Consider the following 16,624-nt stretch of genomic DNA (forward strand, 5'->3'; position numbering starts at 1 on the left):
ACACTGGACTGTAGCTTCAGTAGTGTGCTATACTGGACTGTAGCTTCAGTAGTGTGCTATACTGGACTGTAGCTTCAGTAGTGTGCTATACTGGACTGTAGCTTCAGTAGTGTACTATACTGGACTGTAGCTTCAGTAGTGTGCTATACTGGACTGTAGCTTCAGTAGTGTGCTATACTGGGCTGTAGCTTCAGTAGTGTGCTATACTGGACTGTAGCTTCAGTAGTGTGCTATATTGGACTGTAGCTTCAGTAGTGTACTATACTGGACTGTAGCTTCAGTAGTGTACTATACTGGACTGTAGCTTCAGTAGTGTACTATTCTGGACTGTAGCTTCAGTAGTGTGCTATACTGGACTGTAGCTTCAGTAGTGTACTATTCTGGACTGTAGCTTCAGTAGTGTACTATACTGGACTGTAGCTTCAGTAGTGTGCTATACTGGACTGTAGCTTCAGTAGTGTACTATACTGGACTGTAGCTTCAGTAGTGTGCTATACTGGACTGTAGCTTCAGTAGTGTACTATACTGGACTGTAGCTTCAGTAGTGTACTATACTGGACTGTAGCTTCAGTAGTGTGCTATACTGGACTGTAGTTTCAGTAGTGTACTATACTGGACTGTAGTTTCAGTAGTGTACTATACTGGACTGTAGCTTCAGTAGTGTGCTATACTGGACTGTAGCTTCAGTAGTGTGCTATACTGGACTGTAGCTTCAGTAGTGTACTATACTGGACTGTAGCTTCAGTAGTGTACTATACTGGACTGTAGCTTCAGTAGTGTGCTATATTGGACTGTAGCTTCAGTAGTGTGCTATACTGGACTGTAGCTTCAGTAGTGTGCTATACTGGACTGTAGCTTCAGTAGTGTACTATACTGGACTGTAGCTTCAGTAGTGTGCTATACTGGACTGTAGCTTCAGTAGTGTGCTATACTGGACTGTAGCTTCAGTAGTGTGCTACACTGGACTGTAGCTTCAGTAGTGTGCTATACTGGACTGTAGCTTCAGTAGTGTGCTATACTGGGCTGTAGCTTCAGTAGTGTGCTATACTGGACTGTAGCTTCAGTAGTGTGCTATATTGGACTGTAGCTTCAGTAGTGTACTATACTGGACTGTAGCTTCAGTAGTGTACTATACTGGACTGTAGCTTCAGTAGTGTACTATTCTGGACTGTAGCTTCAGTAGTGTGCTATACTGGACTGTAGCTTCAGTAGTGTACTATATTGGACTGTAGCTTCAGTAGTGTACTATACTGGACTGTAGCTTCAGTAGTGTGCTATACTGGACTGTAGCTTCAGTAGTGTACTATACTGGACTGTAGCTTCAGTAGTGTGCTGTACTGGACTGTAGCTTCAGTAGTGTACTATACTGGACTGTAGCTTCAGTAGTGTACTATATTGGACTGTAGCTTCAGTAGTGTACTATTCTGGACTGTAGCTTCAGTAGTGTGCTATACTGGACTGTAGCTTCAGTAGTGTACTATATTGGACTGTAGCTTCAGTAGTGTACTATACTGGACTGTAGCTTCAGTAGTGTACTATTCTGGACTGTAGCTTCAGTAGTGTACTATTCTGGACTGTAGCTTCAGTAGTGTGCTATACTGGACTGTAGCTTCAGTAGTGTACTATATTGGACTGTAGCTTCAGTAGTGTGCTATACTGGACTGTAGCTTCAGTAGTGTGCTATACTGGACTGTAGCTTCAGTAGTGTGCTATACTGGACTGTAGCTTCAGTAGTGTACTATACTGGACTGTAGTTTCAGTAGTGTGCTATACTGGACTGTAGCTTCAGTAGTGTGCTATACTGGACTGTAGCTTCAGTAGTGTGCTATACTGGACTGTAGCTTCAGTAGTGTGCTATACTGGACTGTAGCTTCAGTAGTGTGCTATACTGGACTGTAGTTTCAGTAGTGTGCTATACTGGACTGTAGCTTCAGTAGTGTGCTATACTGGACTGTAGCTTCAGTAGTGTGCTATACTGGACTGTAGCTTCAGTAGTGTACTATACTGGACTGTAGCTTCAGTAGTGTACTATACTGGACTGTAGCTTCAGTAGTGTGCTATACTGGACTGTAGTTTCAGTAGTGTACTATACTGGACTGTAGCTTCAGTAGTGTGCTATACTGGACTGTAGCTTCAGTAGTGTGCTATACTGGACTGTAGCTTCAGTAGTGTGCTATACTGGACTGTAGCTTCAGTAGTGTACTATACTGGACTGTAGCTTCAGTAGTGTGCTATACTGGACTGTAGCTTCAGTAGTGTGCTATACTGGACTGTAGCTTCAGTAGTGTGCTATACTGGACTGTAGCTTCAGTAGTGTGCTACACTGGACTGTAGCTTCAGTAGTGTGCTATACTGGACTGTAGCTTCAGTAGTGTGCTATACTGGGCTGTAGCTTCAGTAGTGTGCTATACTGGACTGTAGCTTCAGTAGTGTGCTATATTGGACTGTAGCTTCAGTAGTGTACTATACTGGACTGTAGCTTCAGTAGTGTACTATACTGGACTGTAGCTTCAGTAGTGTACTATTCTGGACTGTAGCTTCAGTAGTGTGCTATACTGGACTGTAGCTTCAGTAGTGTACTATATTGGACTGTAGCTTCAGTAGTGTACTATACTGGACTGTAGCTTCAGTAGTGTGCTATACTGGACTGTAGCTTCAGTAGTGTACTATACTGGACTGTAGCTTCAGTAGTGTGCTGTACTGGACTGTAGCTTCAGTAGTGTACTATACTGGACTGTAGCTTCAGTAGTGTACTATATTGGACTGTAGCTTCAGTAGTGTACTATTCTGGACTGTAGCTTCAGTAGTGTGCTATACTGGACTGTAGCTTCAGTAGTGTACTATATTGGACTGTAGCTTCAGTAGTGTACTATACTGGACTGTAGCTTCAGTAGTGTACTATTCTGGACTGTAGCTTCAGTAGTGTACTATTCTGGACTGTAGCTTCAGTAGTGTGCTATACTGGACTGTAGCTTCAGTAGTGTACTATATTGGACTGTAGCTTCAGTAGTGTGCTATACTGGACTGTAGCTTCAGTAGTGTGCTATACTGGACTGTAGCTTCAGTAGTGTACTATACTGGACTGTAGTTTCAGTAGTGTGCTATACTGGACTGTAGCTTCAGTAGTGTGCTATACTGGACTGTAGCTTCAGTAGTGTGCTATACTGGACTGTAGCTTCAGTAGTGTGCTATACTGGACTGTAGCTTCAGTAGTGTACTATACTGGACTGTAGCTTCAGTAGTGTACTATACTGGACTGTAGCTTCAGTAGTGTGCTATACTGGACTGTAGTTTCAGTAGTGTGCTATACTGGACTGTAGCTTCAGTAGTGTGCTATACTGGACTGTAGCTTCAGTAGTGTGCTATACTGGACTGTAGCTTCAGTAGTGTGCTATACTGGACTGTAGCTTCAGTAGTGTACTATACTGGACTGTAGCTTCAGTAGTGTGCTATACTGGACTGTAGCTTCAGTAGTGTGCTATACTGGACTGTAGCTTCAGTAGTGTGCTATACTGGACTGTAGCTTCAGTAGTGTGCTACACTGGACTGTAGCTTCAGTAGTGTGCTATACTGGGCTGTAGCTTCAGTAGTGTGCTATACTGGACTGTAGCTTCAGTAGTGTGCTATATTGGACTGTAGCTTCAGTAGTGTACTATACTGGACTGTAGCTTCAGTAGTGTACTATACTGGACTGTAGCTTCAGTAGTGTACTATTCTGGACTGTAGCTTCAGTAGTGTGCTATACTGGACTGTAGCTTCAGTAGTGTACTATATTGGACTGTAGCTTCAGTAGTGTACTATACTGGACTGTAGCTTCAGTAGTGTGCTATACTGGACTGTAGCTTCAGTAGTGTACTATACTGGACTGTAGCTTCAGTAGTGTACTATACTGGACTGTAGCTTCAGTAGTGTACTATACTGGACTGTAGCTTCAGTAGTGTACTATTCTGGACTGTAGCTTCAGTAGTGTACTATTCTGGACTGTAGCTTCAGTAGTGTGCTATACTGGACTGTAGCTTCAGTAGTGTACTATATTGGACTGTAGCTTCAGTAGTGTGCTATACTGGACTGTAGCTTCAGTAGTGTGCTATACTGGACTGTAGCTTCAGTAGTGTGCTATATTGGACTGTAGCTTCAGTAGTGTACTATACTGGACTGTAGCTTCAGTAGTGTACTATTCTGGACTGTAGCTTCAGTAGTGTACTATTCTGGACTGTAGCTTCAGTAGTGTGCTATACTGGACTGTAGCTTCAGTAGTGTACTATATTGGACTGTAGCTTCAGTAGTGTGCTATACTGGACTGTAGCTTCAGTAGTGTACTATATTGGACTGTAGCTTCAGTAGTGTACTATTCTGGACTGTAGCTTCAGTAGTGTGCTATACTGGACTGTAGCTTCAGTAGCGTACTGTACTGTGCTCTATGGTTCTGAGCTGCAGTATGTATACTGTAATCTACTGCCTCTCTGTCAGCTGCTGTCTGGAGTTGAAATTCCTTCCTCTCACACCCTCCCCAGCCTTTCCTCTCTCCCCGGGTTGTGCTCTGTGTCCCTCACCCCTCTCTGTGCGCACCGACGCTGGGCTGCCCGTGTTGGCACGGCCAGCTGGGCACTGCGGCGCGTGTCTCAGTCTCTCAGTCTCTCAGCCCAGTGCGTTCCTGCCCCGCAGTCACCGAAACCCCGCCTCCCGCTGCTGTGCCGCGGAGATGATGGCGCTGGTCCTGGAGCGAGAGGGGGCGGAGCCAGCGCTCGCGGCCGGGGGGGCAGGACAGGAGCAGCTGCTCCTCGCGCTGGTCCGACTGGCGCAGGACGCCCAGCAGGACACCCGGTGAGAGCCATGCACTGAGACCGGTCCGTCACGTTTATCTGCTCTGTCGATCGGAAATACCAGTCAGAGGGATTGTCTGCTATCTTATCCACCTGGCAAGACCAGTTCATCAGCTGATTTCTCATTTGCTCTGACAATCAGCCAACCATCCAGAACGGAGCTCAGTAAATTAATCTGCACAGTATGTTCTTCACCAGCAGAGCAGGAGTTTGTGTTTTGTGCGTTGTTTTTGTGTGTCAGTGTGTAATCTGTGGGTGTGTCAGGAGGTCAGTGTGACAGTGCTATCTGTGTGTGCTGTGCAGGTTCTATGGACGCAGGATGCTGTCTCTCCTTATCTCTCACCCTGAGTTTGACCTCCTGGCCCAGCGTTTCCTGTCCACCCATGACCTGCACTTCCTGTCCACCTCCTTTCAGCAGCAGGTCAGTGTGGTGTGGCTGGTGAGTGCTGGGGTTCCCAGGTTACTGGCACGCTCCTCTTGAGATCCCACCCTGTCTGAACTCCCTGTGCTCCAACACTGATCAACAAGTGACCATGCCCTCCTCTCACCCCTCTGTATGATCATGCCCTCCTCTCACCCCTCTGTATGACCATGCCCTCCTCTCACCCCTCTGTATGTGTGCCCTCCTCTCACCCCTCTGTATGTGTGCCCTCCTCTCACCCCTCTGTATGACCATGCCCTCCTCTCACCCCTCTGTATGTGTGCCCTCCTCTCACCCCTCTGAGTGACCATGCCCTCCTCTTGTCCTCTTCTCACCCTTAACTCTCACTAGATAATGTAACGTTGTCTGGAGTCTAGACAAGGCACTGGTGCTTATAATACATCACACTGATATTCCACACAATGGCGGTGTTCCCCGGTTCTCCTGTCTCTCCTGCAGGTCACAAGGGGCAGTGTGGCAGAGCCTCCCTGGGCACGAGGTCATAGGTCGCCCCGGGTTAGCGTTACAACAAATGTGCTGAGCTCTGCTGCAGGGTAAGAGCGCACACTTCCTTCATCGCTCAAGAACCCACTGAGTCAGTCAACCGACAAATTATTATTATTATTATCCTTACACATATAAAATGCTTTTCTGGACACTCCACTCAAAGCGCTTAACAGGTAATGGGGACTCCCCTCCATCACCACAAATTTGCAGTTCCCACCTGGATGATGCTACAGCAGCCAAAGTGCAACAGAACGCTCCCCACACACCAGCTCTCAGTGGGGAGGAGAGCAGAGTGATGTTACAATAGGGGCTACAGTCCCAGTGCAGTAGATCAGTCCTGTTACAATAGGAGCTACAGTCCCAGTGCAGTAGATCAGTCCTGTTACAATAGGAGCTACAGTCCCAGTGCAGTAGAACAGTCCTGTTACAATAGGGGCTACAGTCCCAGTACAGTAGAACAGTCCTGTTACAATAGGAGCTACAGTCCCAGTACAGTAGAACAATCCTGTTACAATAGGAGCTACAGTCCCAGTGCAGTAGAACAGTCCTGTTACAATAGGAGCTACAGTCCCAGTACAGTAGAGCAGTCCTGTTACAATAGGAGCTACAGTCCCAGTACAGTAGAACAGTCCTGTTACAGTAGGAGCTACAGTCCCAGTTCAGTAGATCAGTCCTGTTACAATAGGGGCTACAGTCCCAGTGCAGTAGAACAGTCCTGTTACAATAGGAGCTACAGTCCCAGTACAGTAGAACAGTCCTGTTACAATAGGAGCTACAGTCCCAGTACAGTAGATCAGTCCTGTTACAATAGGAGCTACAGTCCCAGTACAGTAGATCAGTCCTGTTCCAATAGGAGCTACAGTCCCAGTACAGTAGAAGAGTCCTGTTACAGTAGGAGCTACAGTCTCAGTACAGTAGAACAGTCCTGTTACAATAGGGGCTACAGTCCCAGTACAGTAGAACAGTCCTGTTACAATAGGAGCTACAGTCCCAGTACAGTAGATCAGTCCTGTTACAATAGGAGCTACAGTCCCAGTACAGTAGATCAGTCCTGTTCCAATAGGAGCTACAGTCCCAGTACAGTAGAAGAGTCCTGTTACAGTAGGAGCTACAGTCCCAGTACAGTAGAGCAGTCCTATTACAATAGGAGCTACAGTCCCAGTACAGTAGAACAGTCCTGTTACAGTAGGAGCTACAGTCCCAGTTCAGTAGATCAGTCCTGTTACAATAGGGGCTACAGTCCCAGTGCAGTAGAACAGTCCTGTTACAATAGGAGCTACAGTCCCAGTGCAGTAGAACAGTCTGTTACAATAGGAGCTACAGTCCCAGTGCAGTAGAACAGTCCTGTTACAATAGGGGCTACAGTCCCAGTACAGTAGAACAGTCCTGTTACAATAGGAGCTACAGTCCCAGTACAGTAGATCAGTCCTGTTACAATAGGGGCTACAGTCCCAGTGCAGTAGAACAGTCTGTTACAATAGGAGCTACAGTCCCAGTACAGTAGAACAGTCCTGTTACAATAGGAGCTACAGTCCCAGTACAGTAGAACAGTCCTGTTACAATAGAAGCTACAGTCCCAGTGCAGTAGATCAGTCCTGTTACAATAGGAGCTGCAGTCCCAGTACAGTAGATCAGTCCTGTTCCAATAGGAGCTACAGTCCCAGTACAGTAGAAGAGTCCTGTTACAGTAGGAGCTACAGTCCCAGTACAGTAGAACAGTCCTGTTACAATAGGAGCTACAGTCCCAGTACAGTAGAACAGTCCTGTTACAATAGGAGCTACAGTCCCAGTGCAGTAGAACAGTCTGTTACAATAGGAGCTACAGTCCCAGTACAGTAGAACAGTCCTGTTACAATAGGAGCTACAGTCACAGTGCAGTAGAACAGTCTGTTACAATAGGAGCTACAGTCCCAGTACAGTAGATCAGTCCTGTTACAATAGGAGCTACAGTCCCAGTACAGTAGAACAGTCCTGTTACAATAGGAGCTACAGTCCCAGTGCAGTAGATCAGTCCTGTTACAATAGGGGCTACAGTCCCAGTACAGTAGAACAGTCCTGTTACAATATGAGCTACAGTCTCAGTACAGTAGAACAGTCCTGTTACAGTAGGAGCTACAGTCCCAGTACAGTAGAACAGTCCTGTTACAGTAGGAGCTACAGTCCCAGTGCAGTAGAACAGTCTGTTACAATAGAAGCTACAGTCCCAGTTCAGTAGATCAGTCCTGTTACAGTAGGAGCTACAGTCCCAGTACAGTAGATCAGTCCTGTTACAATAGGAGCTACAGTCCCAGTACAGTAGAACAGTCCTGTTACAATAGAAGCTACAGTCCCAGTGCAGTAGATCAGTCCTGTTACAATAGGAGCTACAGTCCCAGTACAGTAGAACAGTCCTGTTACAATAGGAGCTACAGTCCCAGTACAGTAGAACAGTCCTGTTACAATAGGAGCTACAGTCCCAGTACAGTAGAACAGTCTGTTACAATAGGAGCTACAGTCCCAGTACAGTAGATCAGTCCTGTTACAATAGGAGCTACAGTCCCAGTACAGTAGAACAGTCCTGTTACAATAGGAGCTACAGTCCCAGTGCAGTAGATCAGTCCTGTTACAATAGGGGCTACAGTCCCAGTACAGTAGAACAGTCCTGTTACAATAGGAGCTACAGTCCCAGTGCAGTAGAACAGTCCTGTTACAATAGGAGCTACAGTCCCAGTACAGTAGAACAGTCCTGTTACAGTAGGAGCTACAGTCCCAGTGCAGTAGAACAGTCTGTTACAATAGAAGCTACAGTCCCAGTTCAGTAGATCAGTCCTGTTACAATAGGGGCTACAGTACCAGTTCAGTAGATCAGTCCTGTTACAGTAGGAGCTACAGTCCCAGTACAGTAGAACAGTCCTGTTACAATAGGAGCTACAGTCCCAGTGCAGTAGAACAGTCCTGTTACAATAGAAGCTACAGTCCCAGTGCAGTAGATCAGTCCTGTTACAATAGGAGCTACAGTCCCAGTACAGTAGAACAGTCCTGTTACAATAGGGGCTACAGTACCAGTTCAGTAGATCAGTCCTGTTACAATAGGAGCTACAGTCCCAGTGCAGTAGAACTGTCCTGTTACAATAGGCGCTACAGTCCCAGTACAGTAGATCAGTCCTGTTACAATAGGGGCTACAGTCCCAGTGCAGTAGAACTGTCCTGTTACAATAGGCGCTACAGTCCCAGTACAGTAGATCAGTCCTGTTACAATAGGGGCTACAGTCCCAGTGCAGTAGAACTGTCCTGTTACAATAGGCGCTACAGTCCCAGTACAGTAGATCAGTCCTGTTACAATAGGAGCTACAGTCCCAGTACAGTAGATCAGTCCTGTTACAATAGGGGCTACAGTCCCAGTGCAGTAGAACTGTCCTGTTACAATAGGCGCTACAGTCCCAGTACAGTAGATCAGTCCTGTTACAATAGGGGCTACAGTCCCAGTACAGTAGAACAGTCCTGTTACAATAGGGGCTACAGTCCCAGTACAGTAGAACAGTCCTGTTACAATAGGGGCTGCAGTCCCAGTACAGTAGAACAGTCCTGTTACAATAGGAGCTACAGTCCCAGTACAGTAGAACAGTCCTGTTACAATAGGAGCTACAGTCCCAGTACAGTAGATCAGTCCTGTTACAATAGGAGCTACAGTCCCAGTACAGTAGAACAGTCCTGTTACAATAGGGGCTACAGTCCCAGTGTAGTAGAACAGTCCTGTTATAATAGGAGCTACAGTCCCAGTACAGTAGAACAGTCCTGTTATTGTTTGCACACAACTCATATTTCTTGTATGTATCTGGAGTACCAGGCTTGAGTAAAATTTACCAGATTTAAGTGACCTTAAAATTTTGAAATATTGCTTAATTTCCAAAATTTTCAAAGCTCAAATTACAGTTCTAAAGGGCCTGAATGGAAAGTCAATTCCCCATGGGCAGAGTGAGAGCACAAACAAGGCTCACCCCAGCCTGGCCCGCAGCGCCTGTGACGCCTGTCTCTTCCCAGGCAGGGCCCTGGAGAGCAGCTCCTCCCCGGGCCGCGGCTCCGGGCCGCGGTGCTGCGCTCACTGCAGCGGGGTGAGAGGCTGAAGGAGCTGCAGGCCCTGCTGACTGCGCAGGGACATGCCCCGCGGGCCAGAGGGGTCGCCCTGCTGCTGGAGCTGTGCACCCAGCACCCCCTGCTCGTCACAGCCAACATCACCAAGGTGAGGGAGAGGGAGACACTGGGGGGACAGAGACACTGGGAGCTGTAGGACAGGGAGAGAGAGGGACACTGGGAGGTGTAGGACAGGGAGAGAGAGGGACACTGGGAGGTGTAGGACAGGGGGAGAGAGGGACACTGGGAGGTGTAGGACAGGGAGAGAGAGGGACACTGGGAGGTGTAGGACAGGGGGAGAGAGAGACACTGGGAGGTTAAGGATAGGGGGAGAGAGAGAAACTGGGAGGTGTAGGACAGAGGACAGAGACACTGGGAGGTGTAGGACAGGGGGGCAGAGACACTGGGAGGTGTAGGACAGGGGGTATATGAGGACAGAGATACTGGGAGGTGTAGGACAGGGGGTATATGAGGACAGAGATACTGGGAGGTGTAGGACAGGGGGTATGTGAGGACAGAGACACTGGGAGTTTTAGGACAGGAGGATAGAGACACTGGGAGGTTTAGGACAGGGGGTATATGAGGACAGAGATACTGGGAGGTGTAGGACAGGGGGTATGTGAGGACAGAGACACTGGGAGGTGTAGGACAGGAGGATAGAGACACTGGGAGGTGTAGGACAGGGGGTATATGAGGACAGAGATACTGGGAGGTGTAGGACAGGGGGTATATGAGGACAGAGATACTGGGAGGTGTAGGACAGGGGGTATGTGAGGACAGAGACACTGGGAGGTGTAGGACAGGAGGATATAGACACTGGGAGGTTTAGGACAAGGGGTATATGAGGACAGAGATACTGGGAGGTGTAGGACAGGGGGTATATGAAGACAGAGACACTGGGAGGTGTAGGACAGGGGGGCAGATACACTGGGAGGTGTAGGACAGGAGGATATAGACACTGGGAGGTTTAGGACAAGGGGTATATGAGGATAGAGACACTAGGAGGTGTAGGACAGGAGGATAGAGATACTGGGAGGTGTAGGACAGGGGGTATATGAAGACAGAGACACTGGGAGGTGTAGGACAGGGGGGCAGATACACTTGGAGGTGTAGGACAGGGGGTATGTGAGGACAGAGACACTGGGAGGTGTAGGACAGGAGGACAGAGACACTGGGAGGTGTAGGACAGGGGGTATGTGAGGACAGAGATACTGGGAGGTGTAGGACAGGGGGTATATGAAGACAGAGACACTGGGAGGTGTAGGACAGAGGGTATATGAGGACAGAGATACTGGGAGGTGTAGGACAGGGGGTATGTGAGGACAGAGACACTGGGAGGTGTAGGACAGGGGGTATATGAGGACAGAGACACTGGGAGGTGTAGGACAGGGGGTATGTGAGGACAGAGACACTGGGAGGTGTAGGACAGGGGGTATATGAGGACAGAGATACTGGGAGGTGTAGGACAGGGGGTATATGAGGACAGAGATACTGGGAGGTGTAGGACAGGGGGTATGTGAGGACAGAGACACTGGGAGGTGTAGGATATGAGGTATATGAAGGCAGCAAGGGAGACAGTACATGAAGTGGGAACAGCCGGGTGTTGACTCATCAGTAGGAGAAGGGATTAATGATCAATGGGTTGACTGCGCAGGTATGGGACTGGTTTGGCCCGAGGCTCCAGGACCCTAACAGGAAGGTGTGTCTCCAAGCTCTGGACATGGCCAGCCAGATCACGCCATTGCTAGGCAACAGCCTCAATCCTCTCCTGTCGCACCTGGCAACTGCTGCTGTTGACAACCTGAACGCCAAACATCCTGGAACTGCCCCTGCTGCGGCCACCCTACTGGACTGTCTCATCTCCCACTGTGGTCAGTGTCTCTCTGTCTGGTCTCCCACTGTGGTCAGTGTCTCTCTATCTGGACTCTTACAGTGGTCAGTGTCTCTCTGTCTGGTCTCCCACTGTGGTCACTGTCTCCCTGTCTGGACTCTTAAAGTGGTCACTGTCTCTCTGTCTGGTCTTCCACTGTGGTCAGTGTCTCTCTGTCTCATCTCCCTCTGTGGTCAGTGTCTCTCTGTCTGGACTCTTACAGTGGTCAGTGTCTCTCTGTCTGGTCTCTTACAGTGGTCAGTGTCTCTCTGTCTGGACTCTTACAGTGGTCAGTGTCTCTCTGTCTGGTCTCCCACTGTGATCAGTGTCTCAATTCAATTCAATTCAATTCAAGGTGCTTTATTAGCATGACCGATGGGTACAATCAGTGTTGCCAAAGCAGATAAAAATAATAAAATTAACATGGAACAAAACATAAAATAAAAGTAAAATAAAATCTACAGCCATTTACAACAGACACATGTCATAAAATATTTACATATACTGTAAACATATTGAGCATTATTGGGAGACAGACTCACTGTTGCTCAGACAGTCTCTGTCTGCTGACAGTGTGATCATGAGCCTGTACTTCGTCTGAACTTTGCTCTGTTTCTCTTTGCTGTCTCTTACTCTGGTCAGATACTCAGCTCGTGTGAGTTGTGTGTTTAGAGTCCTGCATCATTCCAGTTTGTGTTGTGTTGTGTGTGTCCCAGTGGGTGAGGTGGTGTTGTGATGTGGTTGATTTTGATTCGTGGTGCTCTAGCCGTGCTGTCCTGAGGCTGGTGTTACGATCCCTGCCTCCCGGCAACGGAGGAGGCAGAAGTAGGCGTAGCCCCTATCCATCAGTTCACCTATCAGTTTTCCCATTCACCACCACACCCCCGTCTCATCCTACTTAAACACCTGTCCTTCCCTACCTCTTTGCTCAGTATTGGTTTTTCCTTTCGAGCTTCCTGGTTGCGCCACTCCTACTTCTACCCTGTGTTCGTCTTGGCTTTCGGTTTGCGGTTTTTCCCTTTGGACTTCGTCTTTTCGGATCTCGGCTTGGCTTGGTTACTTACGCTCTGTTTCGGATCACTGGCTACCCCTGGATTATCGGATTGCTCTACTGTCTACGACTTCGGATCACGCTTCGGCTTCGGTACTCGTTCCCTTTCGGATATCTGGCTTCCCCTGGACTCTCGGCTCGTTCCTACGATTACGGCTTGCTTTTGGATTACGGCTTGGCTTTGTTCGCTCCTGCAAGTGGGTTCACTCATTGGTTCGGTCCCTCGTACCGAATCCGTAACAGCAGGCTGGTGTCAGTGAGCCTCAGGACCAGCTGGCTGAGGGGGCTCTTCTCTGGGCTCAGCAGGGCCTTGTGGGGGGAGGGATGCTGGTCACTGTTTCTCAGCAGTAACCAGTACTTGATTGCTCTTCTGTATGCTGATTAGTAGTGGGTATCGGCGTTATTCGTCCTGAACACATTGTTAGGAGGTTTTCTCTGCACATGGAGGATGTTTATACAGACCTCTGGGTGCAGTTTCTATGGAGTGTTTGTCCCAGTTAGTGTAATCCTGGTCTGTGAGGGGACCCCACACTTCACTGCTGTATAGAGCAATGGGTTGGATTCCACTTTCAGATATTCACAGATAGATTTTTATGGGGGGTTATGGAGTCTCCTTGTAATGGTATAGAAAGCCCTGAGTGCCTTCTCCATCAATGCCCTCATTACTAGGTCAGAACTCCCAGATGAAGTAATTGTCAGTCTGACAATGGTTGTGAAGCTGTGTGAAGTGGTTCCTGTTTCACAATGACCAGCTGAGCACTGGGCACTGGGGCAGCGGAGGGTGGGATAACTCAGCAGGTCTGACAGGCCGTCTCCGTCTCTCACTCCATCTTTCTCTGCGTGTGTCTGCCTCACTCTCTCAGCCAGGGCCAGACCAGTCTGCGGTCTCCCTGTCGAACCTGCAGCTGGCAGGACTCAAGCCAAAAGCTGTTCACAAGAAGCAGCCTGCGAGCACTAGGTACTGACTAAGAAAAAACCATGCAGGATGGAGATCCACATTGGAGACCCTTCCATGGAGACAGGCTGGGACACGACTGTTCGCCTGGGCTGGTGAGAGACACGACTCTGGGGAATAAATCGGTTTCTCTCCTCTGTGCTTACAGACAATGCGTTGCTGTTGCAGCCCCTGGCCAGCAGGGTGCAGTATAGCAGTGGCAGAGCCATCCAGGAGGTGACTGAGAGACTGGCAGGTGAGGGAATGACGGAATGATTTCATTGCTAGAGAACCCATTGTTAGAGAAATGGAATGATAAGATTGACATCCCGTACTCCGGGCTCCACAGGGGGGCACCCTGAGCTGCGCAGTGGGGGTACTCCGGGCTGTACAGGGGGGCACCCTGAGCCGCGCAGTGGGGGTACTCCGGGCTGTACAGGGGGGTACCCTGAGCCGCGCAGTTGGGGTACTCCAGGCCGCGCAGTGGGGGTACTCCGGGCCGCACAGGGGGGTACTCCGGGCCGCGCAGGGGGGTACTCTGGGCCGGGCAGAGGGGTACTCCAAGCCGTTCAGTGGGGGTACTCAGGGCCGCGCAGTGGGGGTACTCAGAGCCGCGCAGTGGGGGTACACCGGGCCGCACAGTGGGGGTACTCAGAGCCGCGCAGTGGGGGTACTCCGGGCCGGGCAGAGGGGTACTCCAAGCCGTTCAGTGGGGGTACTCAGGGCCGCGCAGTGGGGGTACTCAGAGCCGCGCAGTGGGGGTACACCGGGCCGCACAGTGGGGGTACTCAGAGCCGCGCAGTGGGGGTACTCCGGGCCGGGCAGAGGGGTACTCCAAGCCGTTCAGTGGGGGTACTCCGGGCCGTGCAGGAGGGTACTCAGAGCCGCGCAGGGGGGGTACTCCGGGCCGCGCAGTGGGGGTACTCAGAGCCGCGCAGTGGGGGTACTCAGGGCCGCGCAGTGGGGGTACTCAGAGCCGCGCAGTGGGGGTACTCCGGGCCGTGCAGGAGGGTACTCAGAGCCGCGCAGGGGGGGTACTCCGGGCCGCGCAGTGGGGGTACTCAGAGCCGCGCAGTGGGGGTACTCCGGGCCGCGCAGTGGGGGTACTCAGAGCCGCGCAGTGGGGGTACTCCGGGCCGTGCAGGGGGGTACTCTGAGCCGCGCAGGGGGGAATTCTGGCCCAGTACACAGTAGCAGCCCGGTTGCCCTTCCTGTGGAAGCAGGAATTCTGAGCCCCATTTCCCAAGACCACCGTGGTCTGACACCCCGTGCCAGCTGGGTACTGGAGCTGCCGTGAGGCCACGTGTGTGCCAGTGCAGCGTGTGACCATGCCCCTCTCTCTCCCACAGTCCTGGTGCGCTCCCTGGCTCGGCTCAAGCCCTCCGTGGTCGAGCGCCACGCCCTCCCGGCTCTCTGGCACCTGATCGGTCAGCTGACAAGTGGCGGCGCTGGTGGGGGCCGGGCGTGGCGGGGGGCGCTGGGCAGGCTGGCACGAGGCCTCCAGGACACGCTGCCAGACAGACTGCAGGCCAGCGCAGAGAGCCGCCCCCCTGCCCAGCGGGACGCCCTGCAGGAGATACTGGGCCCCTGTCCACATAGAGATGAGGGGGCTGGCGGAGACAGGGAGGACAGGACCAGTGGAGATGAGAGGGAGGACGGACATGGACCTGCAGGACAGATGGAGGAGACAGTAGGGTGAGACGGAAACAGTGAGGGGAGATGAGGAGAAGAAGGAGTCAGGGATACAGAGCTCTGTGCTCCACAGGGCTGAGAGAGTCTGAGAGGAGTCAGGGATACAGAGCTCTGTGCTCCACAGGGCTGAGAGAGCCTGATAGGAGTCAGGGATGCAGAGCTCTGTGCTCCACAGGGCTGAGAGAGTCTGGGAGGAGTCAGGGATACAGAGCTCTGTGCACCACAGGGCTGAGAGAGTCTGAGAGGAGTCAGGGATACAGAGCTCTGTGCTCCACAGGGCTGAGAGAGTCTGAGAGGAGTCAGGGATACAGAGCTCTGTGCTCTACAGGGCTGAGAGAGTCTGAGAGGAGTCAGGGATACAGAGCTCTGTGCTCCACAGGGCTGAGAGAGTCTGAGAGGAGTCAGGGATACAGAGCTCTGTGCACCACAGGGCTGAGAGAGTCTGAGAGGAGTCAGGGATACAGAGCTCTGTTCTCCACAGGGCTGAGAGAGTCTGGGAGGAGTCAGGGATACAGAGCTCTGTGCTCCACAGGGCTGAGAGAGTCTGAGAGGAGTCAGGGATGCAGAGCTCTGTGCTCCACAGGGCTGAGAGAGTCTGGGAGGAGTCAGGGATGCAGAGCTCTGTGCTCCACAGGGCTGAGAGAGTCAGAGAGGAGTCAGGGATACAGAGCTCTGTGCTCCACTTCCAGTATCTAACAGTGAAGAAAAAGTTTTTAACCCTTCTTCACGACAGCAGGATGAGCCCAGTGAGGTCTAAGTTTGAGAACAGGAGCCCTGTGTGTTAGTCTGAGCACAGAGCCCTGATTTTTTTGTCACCAGCCCTCGGACTGAGATAACAGCTGCTCACTAGACTCCATCTCTTCTTTAAAACACAGCCATGTCCCTGTGAGCTCCTTACAGTGTCCTGGGACTGTGGCGAGCTGAAGATAATGTATACACGCACATGCTGGTACATTTCTATTAAATGCTTAAGAATCTGTTTTCAGAATTTGTTGTAATTAATGCTGTAACTGGATGTAAGTGAAATGAAGCTGCAGTGTGAACAGATGGTACTGTGTGTTTCCTCTTGTGTGTTGTTAAAGAGCTCCACAATGAGCACAGTTATGAATGAGACACAGCAGTATTTACCTCCTCTCATTTTCTCTCTCTCTGTGTACGTGTGTGGTCTCTGTGTGTGTACATGTGTGTGCTCTCTCTCTCTGTGCATATGTTTTGT

The 16,624-nt window shown here is 50.3% G+C and overlaps 1 protein-coding gene across 11 annotated transcripts in view; it reads left to right on the top strand.

Moving 5' to 3' along the window:
* The window catches only part of LOC148675060 (uncharacterized), a 42,728-nt gene extending 26,341 nt beyond the window's left edge, over window positions 1–16,387 (top strand). For 10 of the 11 annotated variants that reach the window (XM_088625978.1, XM_088625980.1, XM_088625977.1 and 7 more), the window contains 7 exons: window positions 4,666–4,824; window positions 5,127–5,244; window positions 5,704–5,798; window positions 9,772–9,970; window positions 11,516–11,732; window positions 13,886–13,972; window positions 15,066–16,387. In XM_088625978.1, the coding sequence (XP_088482104.1) occupies window positions 4,666–4,824; window positions 5,127–5,244; window positions 5,704–5,798; window positions 9,772–9,970; window positions 11,516–11,732; window positions 13,886–13,972; window positions 15,066–15,415 (1,225 nt within the window). In that variant the 3' untranslated portion in view covers window positions 15,416–16,387. Of the gene's footprint in view, window positions 1–4,665; window positions 4,825–5,126; window positions 5,245–5,703; window positions 5,799–9,771; window positions 9,971–11,515; window positions 11,733–13,645; window positions 13,756–13,885; window positions 13,973–15,065 lie in introns of those variants that run through there. The other variant, XM_088625988.1, reaches the window with a different exon arrangement.
* Window positions 16,388–16,624: the final 237 nt, after the last annotated feature.

The sequence above is a fragment of the Lepisosteus platostomus genome, chromosome 3 (assembly GCF_059453375.1).
Source record: "Lepisosteus platostomus isolate fLepPlt1 chromosome 3, fLepPlt1.hap1, whole genome shotgun sequence".
Taxonomy (NCBI): domain Eukaryota; kingdom Metazoa; phylum Chordata; class Actinopteri; order Semionotiformes; family Lepisosteidae; genus Lepisosteus; species Lepisosteus platostomus.